Source organism: Podarcis erhardii (assembly GCF_964252035.2).
Source record: "Podarcis erhardii genome assembly, chromosome: 2".
NCBI lineage: Eukaryota > Metazoa > Chordata > Lepidosauria > Squamata > Lacertidae > Podarcis > Podarcis erhardii.
This window is the reverse complement of record NC_138498.1, coordinates 94,158,601-94,173,824: the sequence shown is the minus strand read 5'-3', so window position 1 is coordinate 94,173,824 and position 15,224 is coordinate 94,158,601. Positions and strand designations below refer to the sequence as shown.

Genomic DNA, 15,224 nt, shown 5'->3' with positions numbered 1-15,224 from the left:
TATTTTCAAAAAAAAAAAATAAAAATAAAAATAAAACTTCTTTTTTTTTTTTTTGAGATTTTGCCCTCCCCGAAGCTCTCCCCTTCCCCCAATTCCTTGTTTCAACTTCAAACCTTTAAGGGCAGAACTGTATACATGTCTACTCAGAAGTAACTGCAGTGGCTCTTACTCCGAGGAAAATGGTTATAGGGTTGTAGCCTTAACTTATGTTAAGAATTCTACTGTCAGTATAATTTCACCCAGATTTCTAAAGAACAGCTTGTCCTAATTGGAGGGGAGAAATACATTCAGGGTTGTGGGAAGCACACCTAAGCAGTACTGCCAGTGCAACTGTGCTCTTAACAGGAATGGGGAAAAAATCAAAGTGGGATAAAAATCAAAGTTTAATTTATCACCTTTATAACAATATAATTACTTTCCAGCTGTTCAATACATTTATCTCCTGTGTATTTTCTTGGTTTTATGCTGTGCTGAACAACAATTTTGAGATCAGCAAATGAAGACTCAGCCGCTATAAAAGCCCCCTCCCCCAAAATAAAAAAATAAAAACCTGGGAATGTAAAAACAAACAACTATGTAAGATAAAAAGCCCCTGAGTTGATTCAGTGCTGCTGGAGCATTTGCCTTGAATTCCCTTGGCAGCTGAAGTTGCTGATCAATAACTGGTGCCATTGGCTGGGTCACCAATAGTAACCTTGGCAATTAATAAGCTTAAGTGTAATACACAAGGCAGAGAAAAAGAATGTTTCAGAGTGCTTGTTGTTAGGACAGAATTTGCCATTTTGCAGTTTTCCTTCATGTGGTTGTTATCACAACTTAATGTTGGGATGATAAATGTAAAACAAAAGGGGATTTTAGTTGCCATAGCTCATGAACCTCAATATACCCATGTCTAACTTACAATGAGGCACCGACATGAGTCCTCCCCATCTTTCAATTCTTGTCATTCCAGTGACTTGGGACACTTGTGATAAGAAAGTTTAGTGCGCAAGGTAATTCAAGAGTTAATCTCGACCACCTCTTCTGTGCATTTAACTGTCCGTGTGAAATATTTAATCACATGATTACTGCAATGTTGTATTTAGTGTCCATGAGTGGACTCTTCCATTTTTGCAGTACACACAAAATCACCCATTAATCACTCAGCTACCATCTGTAGGATAGGCAATTCATGAAAGCAGTTAAACTCAGAGTGAACTGATGCAGATAGCGCGTGAACTGGGTTTCTGAGAAATGGAGCCCTGACTTCTGAGTTCAAGAATCTCAGTGTAACTGAAGTACGCTAAAGTTGCTACCTATGATTGAGTGAACATCTTATGTGTGTTTACACAAGCATGTGTGTGCAGTGAGTATTTTCACCCTTTGTTCCTTTTGTGCATTCCCTAAGAGCTCATTGTGCTCCATTCAATATGCTTTTTAAATTCAGGTGGGGTAAAGAGGGACACTTGGGAAAGAAGGGGCAAATCCCCTCTATAAGGCCTGCCTGTGACTCACATTGAATTGACTCAGAAATGTACTATTTACTACTAAATCTGTCTCATGCGCACATACCACTTGACAATTAAAAACCCCACTTTATTCAATATTAGTCAGATTTCATCTGAAGCACTGCATACTATGTTGGGTAACACACTTTTAAGAACAAAGTAGATAAACTGGAATAGGTTTAGAGAAGAGAAAACCGGATCAGTAGTTGAGCTCCTATTGAGGGTATTCTGTGAGCCAACATGACAGTGATGTGGAATTGAGGATTGGAGTGATAATTCTGTAATATGGCAGCGGACAAAGCTGTATTGTAACTTTTTAATAAATGAGAAAAATGAGGGGGGAACTTGAGAGCATTTTTCAAATACCTGAAGGGCTAACGCATGGTGTTTTGTTACCTTCTGCCCCAGAAGACAGGACAGGAGAAAATGGAACCAAGCTACAGGAGAATAGATTTCAGTTAAGCATTAGGAGAAACTTCCTGGTGGTTAGATGGTTCAATAATGAAACCAGTTAACGTAGATGGTTGGTGGTCTCCTTCTGAAAGTCTTCAAGACATCTATTGGAGATTCTGTAGCGCTGGATCTCCTGCACTGAGCAGAAAGGCAGGTGGATTAGATAGTTTATGAGGCCCCTGCAAGTTTATCCCCCCACCCCCAAGAAAAATGCTTCACACAGATGTATCCTGAGTGTGCACAATATGGAGATAACCAGGTTGAACCCTGAACACTACTCACTCACTTGAGGCAATAGAATTCTTGGGGGGGTAGACCTTCTTGATCATCATCAGTTCTCCTGCATGCCACCACTTTAAATTCTTCTAGTGAATCTAAAGGCTCAGTATCCTATCACTTCTCATTTGGGTAGTGAGTGACATAACTTGTGTGCCATAACATTACGTTTTTTTTTATCTATTCCCAATAGATCTTGAAAATTTCAAAACCAGGACAAGAAGTACAGTGTCAGTACGACAAGGACAAGGGATGGTTCTGCTGTGTGGACCACCTCCACATTCTGGCGGTGAGTAGTATAAATGTCATCAGTATAAACTCCCTTGTCTTGCAAATGAGTGCAGGGGTTCTGCATGCCAGTAAACTGCATATAAGTCCCACTCTGGTGAATGGGATTTACAAAGGAATAAATGTGTGCCATCAGGGATCCCTTAACTAGATCCACATGCTGCCACAGTGAATCATGGCAAATCTGCCACCTTTATATAAGAACATAATAAGAGCCCGGAGGATCAAACGATTGGCTCTGCTAGTCCGGCATCCTGTTCCTACACTGGCCAACCAGATGTGTATGGGAAATGTGCAAGTGGGACCTGAGCAGAAGAGGACTCCTCTCTCCTGCAGTTTGAAGCAACTGGTATTCAGAAGCATACTGCCTTCAACCATAGAGGCAGAGAATAGCCATAATGGATAGTAGCCATTGATAGCCCCTTTTTCCATGAACTTTTCTTATCTTCTTTTAAAGCCATCCAACTTGTTGCCTCCTGCAGCAGTGAGTTCCATAGTTTAGCTATGCACTGCATGAAGAAGAACTTTCTTTTAGCTGTCCTGAACCTTCAAATAATCAGCTTCACTGGATGTCCATGATTTCTAGTGCTACGAGTGAGGGAGATAATATTTTCGCTATCCACCCTCTCCACACCATGCAAATTTTTATAAACCTTTATCATTGCACCTCTTACTTCTGGTGACTGGGAGTGGCTGCCAGGACCATATAACACGAGTCCTGAAAGATCTTCCCTGGCTTCCAGTACATTTCTGAGCACAATTCAAAGTGTTGGTGCTGACCTTCAAACCCCTAAATGGCCTCAGCCCAGTATACCTGAAGGAGCAACTCCACCCCCATCGTCCAGCCTGGACACTGAAGTCCTCCTCTGAGGGTCTTTGCTTGTTCCATCACTGCGAGAAGCAAAGTTACAAGGAACCATGCAGAAGGCCTTCTCAGTAGTGGCGCCCTTTCTGTGGAACGCCCTCCCTTCAGATGTCAAGGAGATAAAGAATTACACAACTTTTGGAAAACACCAGAAGGCAGCTTTGTATCTGCAGGTTTTTAATGCTTGATGTTTTTATTTTGTTTTTAGATATGCTATAAGCCTCCCAGAGTGGCTGGGAAAACCTAACCAGATGGGTGGGATATAAATAATAAAATGATTATTAATAATAAAATAATAATAATTAGCACTGGTGCATTTTTTGACTTTATTGGGTGGTAACAAAATATTTCTCATATCTGTTTTGTTTAATAATAGCTACAACAATTGCTTCATTATTAAAATGAAAACCAGGAGCAAATATTTTTTCAATGCCTACATCTAAGTGTGAGAAGAGTTGTTTTGAACCAGCTAATCATAGAATAGAGTCAGTCCTCGTTTGAAAGGAGCAGATGATACATACTTTAGACTGCACCTTTTCTCTGTTTTCCAAACAGAGTCTTTTAAGATCTGTGGTCCTCCAAATAATGATGATGATGATAATAATAATAATAATAATAATAATAATTATTATTATTATTATTATTATTATTATTATTATTATTATTTATTTATACCCGCCCTTCCTGGTTCAAAAACCGGGCTCAAGGCAGCTAACAACAAATTTAAAACACTTAATTATAAAAGCAGCATAAAATACAATATAAAAACATGAATAACAATAAAATTAAAAAATCAGTTTAGGGGAAATAAGCATTAGATAATCCCCAGGGCTAGCTGGCTGAATTGGTCCTACTTGGGCCAGCGAGGAGGCCAAGGGAGAATTAGCTGTGGGGTCTCAGAGTGGGTGACCTTCATAAAAGGGGAGGGGGAGGGAAGAGAAGGGAAATAAAAGATCAGGCTGAATTCAAATTAAAGGCCAGGCGGAATAGCTCTGTCTTACAGGCCCGACGGAAGGAGGTTAAATCCTGAAGGGCCCTAGTTTCATGGGACAGAGCATTCCACCAGGTCAGAGCCATCACTGAATAGGCCCTGGCCCTGGTGGAGGATAGTCTGACTTCTTTAGGGCCCGGGACCTCTAAACTATGGTTATTCATGGACCTTAAGGTACTCTGCGGGGCATACCAGGAGAGCCGGTCCCATAGATACAAGGGCACTAAGCCATGTTGTTGAACTGCAACTTGCATCAGCCGCAGCCAGCATAGACATACATACATATTTTTATCTGTATGACATCTTCCACAGTTCATGCAATGAAAAAAATACATAACTATAACAAAACAAAAGTAGTCAGAAACAATAAATAAAACATTTAAAAATACCCAACCAAATGGAACAATTTCCCCATAAATTACAAGATTTAAAATAAAGGTACACGAAACCAATAACAACAACAGCAACCCCCAAATAACATCCCAGCCCAAGAGTCTTTTGAGCAAGCTCAGCTTTTGTAGCTGGAGTAAGTCATGGTCCTGCCCTCTCAGGCCAGGTGGAAAAGGCCTGCCAGGCAGGAAGCAGGTCTTTCATGTCTCACAGTGGTTGGAATGATGGGAGCTGTAGTCCATCAATATCTGGAGGACCACAGATTCCTAATTCCTAAGGTAAATAGCGTCATACAGAAAAAATTTTGTATGAAGAACAAGCTGGTGCGGCGTCTACTTGCCCCCCACATTGAGGGGACCCACCCACATGATGTGCCTTTATTATTCATTAAGAATAAAAAAAACCTTAACTTTCCTGCCCCCGTAGCTGTTATTAGGAAGATTCATAATACGTTGTATTTTATGTACTGTGTCTCCATGACTCTACTTATGTATGAAGGTTCCTTTTTATGTGATGTTTTTCTTTAAGAGGAAGGGGTGTTGTTTTGTTAAAGACTGGCTTTTTCTTTAGTTCATAAAAGGGTATTTTATGATTGATGGGACAAAAGAATTACACTAATTCACATGCCTAACGTTAATGCCTTTGACATCCTAAATATAACTACTTATATAAAACAATATCCAGGTCTCTCACTCAAATGAACCAATCACTTCACACAGTGTAAAATGGTTCATTGTCTTCTGGGGATATGGGATGTTTATCAAAACCTGTTCCGTAATTGGAGCCAATTTCATTGATGCTGCTGCTGAGAAAATGAAGTTAACAAGGAAGTTGCATTAGCAACAGTCAAAAAGTCAATGTTTGCTGAGTGGCAGATGGCAATATGAAGAGACAAACAAAATGATCACGTTTCAAAGAGGATTTTCTACAAAAACAATTATAGTTAAGAGCATAACAAAACATTGGTTTCCATTGTTGCCTAAAAGATGATGTGAAATTGTGTCATTATGTTAAAGCAGGGTTTAAAAGATCTAGATCAACATTACAAAAATGCCTAATGGAAAATACTGCTAAACTAACTTGATGCAACATCAACAGCAAGCGCACAGCGGCTCCTTGAAGTTGCTCCATGCGGAGGCTTTTGCAGTGTGGTACATGACAGGTAGCTATGAGCCATAAAGAGAGGTACACCCACATAGCATATTCATGGGAGACCTTTCTAGAAGTTATATTTTTATTCCAATTTAAAAATAAATAATAAGAGTTTCCAAGAAAGAGAGAAAGGAAAAGTTGTAGGGTATAACAATACGGCCAACTGGTGCAGTTTCAGGCTTCAGGTGAGGTGCAGGGTGGAAGTTCTTGTTGAGGAAGCAAGAAGATGTTTAGGAGAGTAGAGCTATTCTTAGGTTTCAGATGTGGAGAAGGAGTGGTGCAAAATCACAAACCAATTGGGAGTTTGTGAACTCTGGAATGGGAAGACAAAAGGGAAGCAGGAACTTTAGAAATCAGGGGTGGAACTAATGAGAAAGATCTGTAACTCCAGAAGAAGAGATTTAGGGGGGAAGCAAAGCCAAGGACTATGGGGAACTCTGGTATGCCTGTGCAGTCAGGCCCCTGCTTTGCTTACCTTCCCAGGTAAAATAGAAGCTTCTTAAACCACAGTGCTTTGGAAAACACAAAATGGCTGTGAAATCTTGCAGAAAGTTCTGCAGTAAACTTTGGGATCAGCACTTAAGAACATAAGAAAAGCCTGTGGAATCAGACCTAAAGGGTAATCCTGGTACAGTGGTACCTCGGTTTACGAATTTAATCTGTTCTGGAAGTCTGTTCTTAAACCAAAGCTGTTCTTAAACTGAGGCATGCTTTCCCTAATAAGGCCTCCCGCCGCCGGTGCCCTTCTACTGTTCGTCTTCCGTTTGTAGACCAAGGTAAAATTCACTAACCTGAACACTACTTCCGGTATTGCGGAGCTCGTATACCGAATAGTTTGTAAACAGGGCTGTTCTTAAACCGAGGTACCACTGTACAGCATTATGTTCCCACAATGGTCAATAAGTTACCTACAGAAGCCCGTAAGTGAAATATGAGTGCAGCAGCATTCTCCTGTAATTAAACGATCTTAGTTAGAAGGGCTACAAAACACCCATCTCTGAAGCCTTGGGAACCACTCAAAGTCAGAGTTGAAAATACTGGATTGGGTGGACAAATGGCCTGACCCCCTAGAAGATAAATGTTCAACTTTAAGTTTAATATTGCAGCAGAGACTACATTATTTTCAAATTTCTCCAGGAAAGAAATCCTTAGGCTACATGTTAAATGAAAAGCTTCCAGTGGAATTCAATGTCATGCTGTGATGAATGAACCATCTGCACAAGCGTTTCAGCTTGCCAGTCTTCTCCCCCTGACATGCTGTTCTGGGGGTTTTCCTGACCCCCCCCCCAGCCAAAACAACTTTCAGGGGGTACAGGAGGGGAAAAGAGGGGAAGCCCCTTTGCACAGGGCTTCTGCTGATGAGGCTGAATAAGTGAATCCTGCCCCCATCTGTAATAGTGACAAGATGGTCTGAACCATGGGCGGACCAATAGTCATTCATTTGTAGGAAAGCATGATGTAAAGTGATTAGAGAATATAGGGGGAAGATGATTGTTCCTGTTCTGAGGTACCTAAGCTACAACATAGGAAACAACATATATCAAGATTTCCTCCCCTAAAACATATTTCTCCCTATCTTATGGCTCTCTTTGTACATATTTCTCCCTATCTTATGGCTCTCTTTGTACACTAATCTTTCCCTTTTCAAATTATTCTACTTTGAAGAAGTGTTCATTTCCAACACATTTGAATGTATTTAGTCACTAATATTTACCAAGTGATCAGAATAGTGACACATCTAACATTTCAGGTTTTCAGTTTTAGGCGAAAATTCTTTGGTTTTGAATTTTACTCTCCCTGCTGGATTATACCAGTGTAATTACGGTGTTGATGTTAAAGATACGCTGATAGTTAGCTTTCTGTTCACATAAACACATCTGAATAGGGAACTATGGTTTCTAAAATAAATGTCCTCAGAGATTCATAAGAGATAGACTCCTGTTATTAAGCTATCAGCAAGTAAGCATTTCTAGAAAGCAGCATTCATATATTTTTATATGAGCCTCGTTCATGAGTTCCAGGAAATTTCTAGGGAATCCAGATGAAGAGCAGATAAGTTGTTTGTAGTGTGTGTGGTGTATTAGGCTGTGAATTATCTGTGCACTGTTCCCTAAAGCATACTGCATCCTACAGACTTCCCCATCCGCAATAGACTTGGCCTAGGAGAAACCTCACTTATGCTAAGACCAGCAATGGGCAGCTATCTTTAACTTTTTTAAATAAACTACATTAAACTTGCTAATACCTATGTGGAGTCTGAATTCAACTGTCAGGTTTCAACCAAGAACACATCGTGCATTTGTAATGCATTAGTACAACAATACTTTTACTCTTGTCATTGTTTACTATTTCATCATGGGCAGACTCTGTCCCTAACTCTGTCTTGGGATCAATCAAAATAGTGAGCCACTGCTGTATCTGAAAGTATGTAGTCTTCTTCCTGTTAGAATGGAAAGGGGCACCAATGCCAGTGCCAGACTGGCACAGTAGAAGGGCCCTTTCTAGCAAATGGGGTAGGTGAAGATGCCAGGTATCCTTGGGGGCTCTGCCCTGCCGTGCACCTTGCTTACAAAATGCCACTGTCAGTAGCTCCAAAAGAGGCTGCTCCTTCTGCGGAAGTCCCTGCTGCAGACCACAGCAGATCCTATTCCACTATGCCCTGTCACTGAAACACAGGGTAAGTTTAAGCATTATTTGGGGAGGTGGGTTTGTGTGTGTAAATGACAAAAAGTACACATTGAAATGTTTCAGTTCGAGGCTCTCATGATCACAAGATCAAAATCAGCAGTGAAATTATTACAATATAAACTGATCCCACTCCTCTGAAAACAAACTCCTCTCACAACAAAACAAAATAAAAAAATTCCTTCCAGTAGCACCTTAAAGACCAACTGAGTTAGTTCTAGGTATGAGCTTTCGTGTGCATGCACACTTCTTCAGATACACTGAAACAGAAGTCACCGGACCTTTCTATATAGTGAGAAGGTGGGGAGGGGTATTACTCAGAAGGGTGGTGGGAATGGGTGATTGGCAGATAGCTGCGATGAGCCTGTTGACGACTCTTAACGACTGCAATGGGTCTAACAGGAAAAAGCAAGGGGTGAGAAGGTGAAAAATGGCTTTTTCCTGTTAGACCTATTGCAGTCGTTAAGAGTCGTCAACAGGCTCATCGCAGCTATCTGCCAATCACCCATTCCCACCACCCTTCTGAGTAATACCCCTCCCCACCTTCTCACTATATAGAAAGGTCCGGTGACTTCTGTTTCAGTGTATCTGAAGAAGTGTGCATGCACACGAAAGCTCATACCTAGAACTAACTCAGTTGGTCTTTAAGGTGCTACTGGAAGGAATTTTTTTATTTTGTTTTGACCATGGCAGACCAACATGGCTACCTATCTGTAACTCTCACAACAAGTTGAACATTGGGCCAGTCATAGGGTAGAGAATATCTTTCTCCACCACATAGCCTTGCACAAGATGGCAGGTTTTGTATCTAGTGTAGCTTTGTGGTTAAGCAAATAGCCCTCAACAAGCCATGATCCTTGAGCCACTCATGGTATTTGCAATGTGGTGGTTATAATAATAATATTAGCACCCCCTACAGGGTGATAGTAAGGATTACTGAGAGGCTGCACTTAAAATATAGCAAATAGTCAGAAAAAAGTGTTGTGTAAATGATATACTGGTGTTAATATCATTGACTGTACTCCCACTTATTTTATTTTAAAGAAAAGCAAAATCTGCAGTACCAGATTCAGCCTATTTGATCCCCCAGTTAACCTTGGTTCATAAGAAAAGCGGCAGAAATTATTGTCAGAAAATCAGGTTAATTGTGGCATAAGTGCGTACCAAAGGTTATTCTGCAATGTATTTTATTCCTTAAGGTGCCCCAAGATTCTCCTATATGTTTGTTCTTATTTTGTAGCAGACTTACACCTCTCTATATCAAATCAAATTATACCTTTATTGGCATCACAATATAAAACGTTTCAAATCACTGAGATAATTAAAAGGACAAAGGTGAAGAAGGGTTATAGGGTCACACTGTGGTCAAGTGCACTTAGATATTCTGCTACGCTTAGTCTATTTCCCGAAGGGATGGTTCGTTGGAAACCCTTTCGGGTGAAATTGTGGCTAAAAAGAAAGCTACTAGAGCAGTGGCATCTTTGTCCCGAACTACCAGGAGAAACCTCATTTGATTTCTTCTCAGAGTTGTGAGCCGGAGAGCCAACATTTTACTCAGCATCAGTTGGCGAGGTCTGCTATGTAAAGGGCAATCTAAGAGAATGTGGTCCATTGAATCTGGTACTTCTTGGTTGCAGGCACACAAATGGGCTTAATATGGAGTGTGTGGGAATCTGCCTTTAGTCACTGCAGAAGGGAAAGCATTTAATCTTGCGAGCATTAAGACTCTTTGATGGGAAGGGAGTAGTAAATCCTTTAAGTATTTGGCACAGGTTCCGTAGGGTGTTGTAATACCTAAGGCCTCTGGAGAACAAGGTCTCGGAGTGTGTGATAGCAAGCACTGTCTTTTGTGGTTGTAGAGCCGCTGCTTGATTAATTGGAATATGTGATTTTTGTCACATGCTTCAAGGCTCTCGAGAGCAATGCCCAAACTATGGATTTTGTCTTGAATTGCTCTATACCATCTGGATGAGATCCAGTCTTCAAGCATAGAGGTTAAGAAGGAGTTAGATGTTGTTCTAAAGTGGACTTTTAGGCAGACCTTGATTGTAGAGAGCCATGCTTTGGTTTCCATCAGATGTTGGCTGGTTTCAGCACATAAGGTTAAATAACATGCATTTCGGGGCACCAAGGATCTTATGAAGAAAGGTCGCTTGGATTTGTTCAGCTTCTCTACTGAATGCTTGTATCCAAATTGGAATACCATACAATAGCTTAGGAAGGATCTTGGCATTAAAGATATTTATTGCAGCAGGGACCATCTGGTTGCCTTTGAAGAAGGAAAAATGGAGAATCGCTGATGTAGTGCATTTTGCTTGAATAATCATTTGACGTCTCTGTGTTGTCCAGTTTAAATTTGGCTGGTAAAATATCCCTAGGTATTTGAAAGATTTTACCTGGTCAATAGGATAATTGTCTAGTCTCCATTTGACAACTTTTAGAAAAAATGATACATTTAGATTTTTGTTAATTAATTATCAGGGAGTTGATCCGGCAAAATGAAGAGAACGGGTTCAGAAATCATCTAAGGCCCACCTGGTACAGCCCTCTATATTCATAGGGGTGTCATTGTGTGTAATTGAAATGTTATTGTACATTAGGAAGAAAGTGGTAGGATAAATCCAGCACGAGAGAAAGGAAGCCAGCAATTTCTAGTTCTTGTGGTTTTCTTGCGGTAGGAAAATGTCTTTCTATTTTTGAAGCTAAAAGCTGTGCAGTGTAAATTGAGCTTGGTGGCTGAACTCTTGTTGTTGCTCTTGTTTAAGTGTTGCAGGAGGAAATATTAAGTGTAAATGTATTCCAAGCGATGGCTTGGTAACACCAGAACAGTGCCTCTGCTCCCACTCCAGGCCGGCATGACATGAGGGCTGTGAGATAAGTACCCATCTTTCCTGAAGGAGATCCTTTTGCTACCCATCTTATTGTATGGGTAATTAGCTGGTAATCATTCCACTCTCTCAAACAGTGCAAATTCAATTAGAAATATTGTTAATTGTATTAAGACTGATCTGCTGCTTGACAAGCTCTGCAAGTTAACAAATGGGTCAGTGCCAGTTTATACTGGCTGATGATCATTCTTACTAAAAGAACTTGGGTGGCAACTCTTTGCAACCCCAGATTTTTTATAAATGAGCTTTGCAAACCTCTTCTTATGAAAGAACATGTTACAATAACAGTGGCTCCAGTAACAGCAGAGTGACCAGGGTAGCGGGATAGGGGAACGTGTCTCTCTAGCGTTGATATTTTGCTCTATCCAGCACTGAATGTGTTCAGAGGTTAAATTTTTGAGTGGCCTGGCTAGAGAGCAGTGCTTCAATGATAGACAGATTCAGCCCCCATCTGCACTATACATTCAAAGCAGTATCATGCCCCTTTAAAGAATCTTCACTTCCCCCAAAGAATCATGGGAAGTGTAGTTTATTAAGGGTGCTAAGATTTGTTAGGAGGCCCCAGTACTCTTAATAGAGCTACACTTTTCAGAGTTCTCTGGGGAAAGGGATTGATTGTTAAACCACTATAGGAATTGCAGCTCTCTGTGAGGGCAATAGAGCTCTCCTAACAACTCTCTAGATTCTTTTGGGGAAGCCATGACTATTTCAGCAGTATGACTTCTTTCAACATATAGTGCAGATGGAGCCTCAGTTGGGGAAGTGGAAAAATCAGGGAACTTTCCCCAGTTGGTTAGGGAACTTTCTCAAAACCAACCTGTGAGTGCCACTGCTGACATTATAAAATAGTTAAGACAAGCAAACCGACGAAGGAAAAGAGGTAGGAAGGAGAAAGAATGAAAGGGAGAAAGAAAATGAACAACTATAAAAATGGGGTGTAAACACTTAATTATTATTGAATAAATTTTAAGGTGCACTCTTGAACTCTTGGTGAAGAATGCAACTGATTCTCACTGGGATTACTCTCTTCACTTTGGTTTCAAGGCCAATTATAGAGCACTCTGTACATCATTAAAATGCTCTGCTACATGGGGGCGGGGATAAACTTTGAAAATGCCAGCTGACGTTAAATGGGCCAAATTATCAAGTATTCTCAGCATCAGAAATAGAATCAACTGAAACTGACATGGGGACAAAAAGAAGAAGACGCCTTCTGATAAAATCAGAAGTAATGATGGGCCCAAAAGAAAGTGGAGGATTCGCAGTGCCAGATTTAAGGAAATATTTTGAGGCAGCGTGTTGGTGCTGGATAAAAAAATGGATATTATTAAAAGATAATGAAGCCCTAACATTAGAGGGCTGGGACAAAATATATGGATGGCACGGCTACTTCTTCTATGATAAAAAAGAACAACACATAAAATTTACAAACCACATAGTAAGAAAGGCTCTATTGGATGTCTGGGAAAGAGCAAAAGGAAAAATTATTGAGAAAATTCCCCAATGGGTTTCGCCAGTGGAAGCAACTACAGCATTAAAGAGTAATGTAAAAGAGACTTGGCCAACATATAAGGAAATATTAGAGGAAGCAGATGGAAATATTAAATTAAAAACTTACGAACAATTACAAACATTTAGAATAAATTGGTTACAATATTATCAATTAAAAGCAACTTATGAAAAAGACAAAAAGGGGGGGATTTGAAAATAAAACCTTAAAATTAGAAAAGGAAATACTACAGAGCGATCAAAAAATACTTGCAAAAATGTATAGACTATTAATGAAACCCACACTAGAACAAGAGACGAAAGGGGAAAACATGTTAAAATGGGAGCACGATTTGGGATATGAGATAGATCTGGAAAGATGGAAAACTTTTTGGGAGGAAAATATAAATTTTACTGCTTGTGATTTATTAAGGGAGAATTTCAGAAAAATGCACCACAGATGGTACCTAACCCCTGACAGATTGTCAAAAATAAATAAAAGGAACAACGCTAAATGTTGGAAATGTAACAGAACAAAAGGTACATTATATCATATGTGGTGGACTTGCCCAAAGATTAAAATCTTTTGGGACATGATCCATGACGAAATAAAAAAATTGATAAGGACATCACATAAAAAAAAGGCAGAGGCATATTTATTAGGAATCTTAGATAAAGATATCCCCAAAGAGAAAATTAACTTATTTCTATATGTGACAACAGCGGCAAGAATTTTGATTGCTAGCTATTGGAAAGAGGAACGCATCCCAACAAAAAGAGAATGGTTGGGGAAACTTTGCGGGTACCTGGAATTAGCAAAATTGACAGATATAATAAGGAGAAAATCCAAAACTATGGTTATGAAGCAATGGGAGTGTTTAAATGATTATTTACAAAAACGGGCTCAACTACAAAAATCTGGTTGTGTTTAGAATAATTTTGTGCGTAATATAAAAAAAAAATACAAAGTGAGACATTAAGGAAACCCAAAGGGAAAATATGAAGAACAGAGGCTCTGAAGAACGGATTATTAAAAACGCGTGAGGTAAACGGTGGAAGTCGTTTTTTTCTTTTCTTTTTTTCCCTTTTTTCCCTTTCCCCCTTTTTTTCTTTTTTTCTTTTTTCTTTCAAAAGAAACAATTTGTTTAAGGTAGATAAGGACAAGACGAATTTATACAATTGAATGTAAATATAGATGAGAAATGGCTATGTATTGTGAGTACTTATCTACTTTTAAAAAAAATTCATATATGACCTGTTTTTTTACTTTTTTATTCTCTTTTTGTTCCCTTTTTCTTTATTCTGATATCTTACATTTCATTTCACTGTGTTATCATGAATAGCATTTTATAGAGGTATAAATAACTGTAAATATGAGAAGAGACAAAATATTCTCTAATTCCTTTTCCTTGGATAAATGTATTTGTTTTTCTCTTTTGTATTTTCTTTTGTTGTGATTATGTTTGTATTTTAACTTGTATTGAATAAAATTATCTATAAAAAAAGAAGAAGAAGAAGAAGAAGAAGAAGAAGAAGAAGAAGAAGAAGACGCCTTCACCCCGATATGGCTCCCCTTTATCACGTACACAGCCCAACAAGACAGTGACAAGAATCTGCCAACAGCATATGAATCAATATGGCTAACCTGATTCAAAAACACACACCCCACACACACATGAAAACAAAGTTCACCACAGCCAACCACAAACAAACAACCACACCTTAGGCCAACCCCCAGCCTCTCTCACCACCAAAGGAACGCAAGTGAATAGTAAAGAACCCACACAAAGGACGCTGACACAAAACCCCACACATACAATATGTAGAATAGAAGCATTGCCACCCAACCCCAACCATGACCCCCTCCAGCTCTTTCCCCCTTTCCTTCCTAATGTAATACTAATGTCTCAACAAATGAAACTGACCTGTATAAAATGTAGCTTGAAAAAAGAGACATCACACATACTTTTGTAAACCAAGAAATCTTTAATAAAAAATGTGTTTCTTTAAAAGAAATAGGAACAATGCAGTTAATACAGGTGGGATTTTGATGCACAGCGAGGTTGCTTTGTTGTTGTTTAATTCCTAAGCACTTCAACATTATTATTCAGCTTTTCTCCTTTAAGGTAATAGGAAAGTCCCATCCATATGTTGTGCTGCATTTACGTTAGGGAATAAATGTTTTGTCAGGTCAGTTAATTCATCATGGGTGTTACATAGTGCTGAGCAGCATGATGATGCAACCTACTGAAATTAGGAAA

General features: G+C 39.4%; 1 protein-coding gene across 9 annotated transcripts in view; it reads left to right on the top strand.

The window, feature by feature from the left end:
- The window catches only part of LOC309336526 (contactin-4), a 525,279-nt gene that overhangs the window by 348,820 nt on the left and 161,235 nt on the right, over positions 1 to 15,224 (top strand). For all 9 annotated transcript variants that reach the window (XM_081852419.1, XM_081852424.1, XM_081852423.1 and 6 more), the window contains one exon: positions 2,410 to 2,505. In XM_081852419.1, coding sequence (XP_081708545.1) covers positions 2,410 to 2,505 — 96 coding nt within the window. The remainder of the gene's footprint in view (positions 1 to 2,409; positions 2,506 to 15,224) is intronic.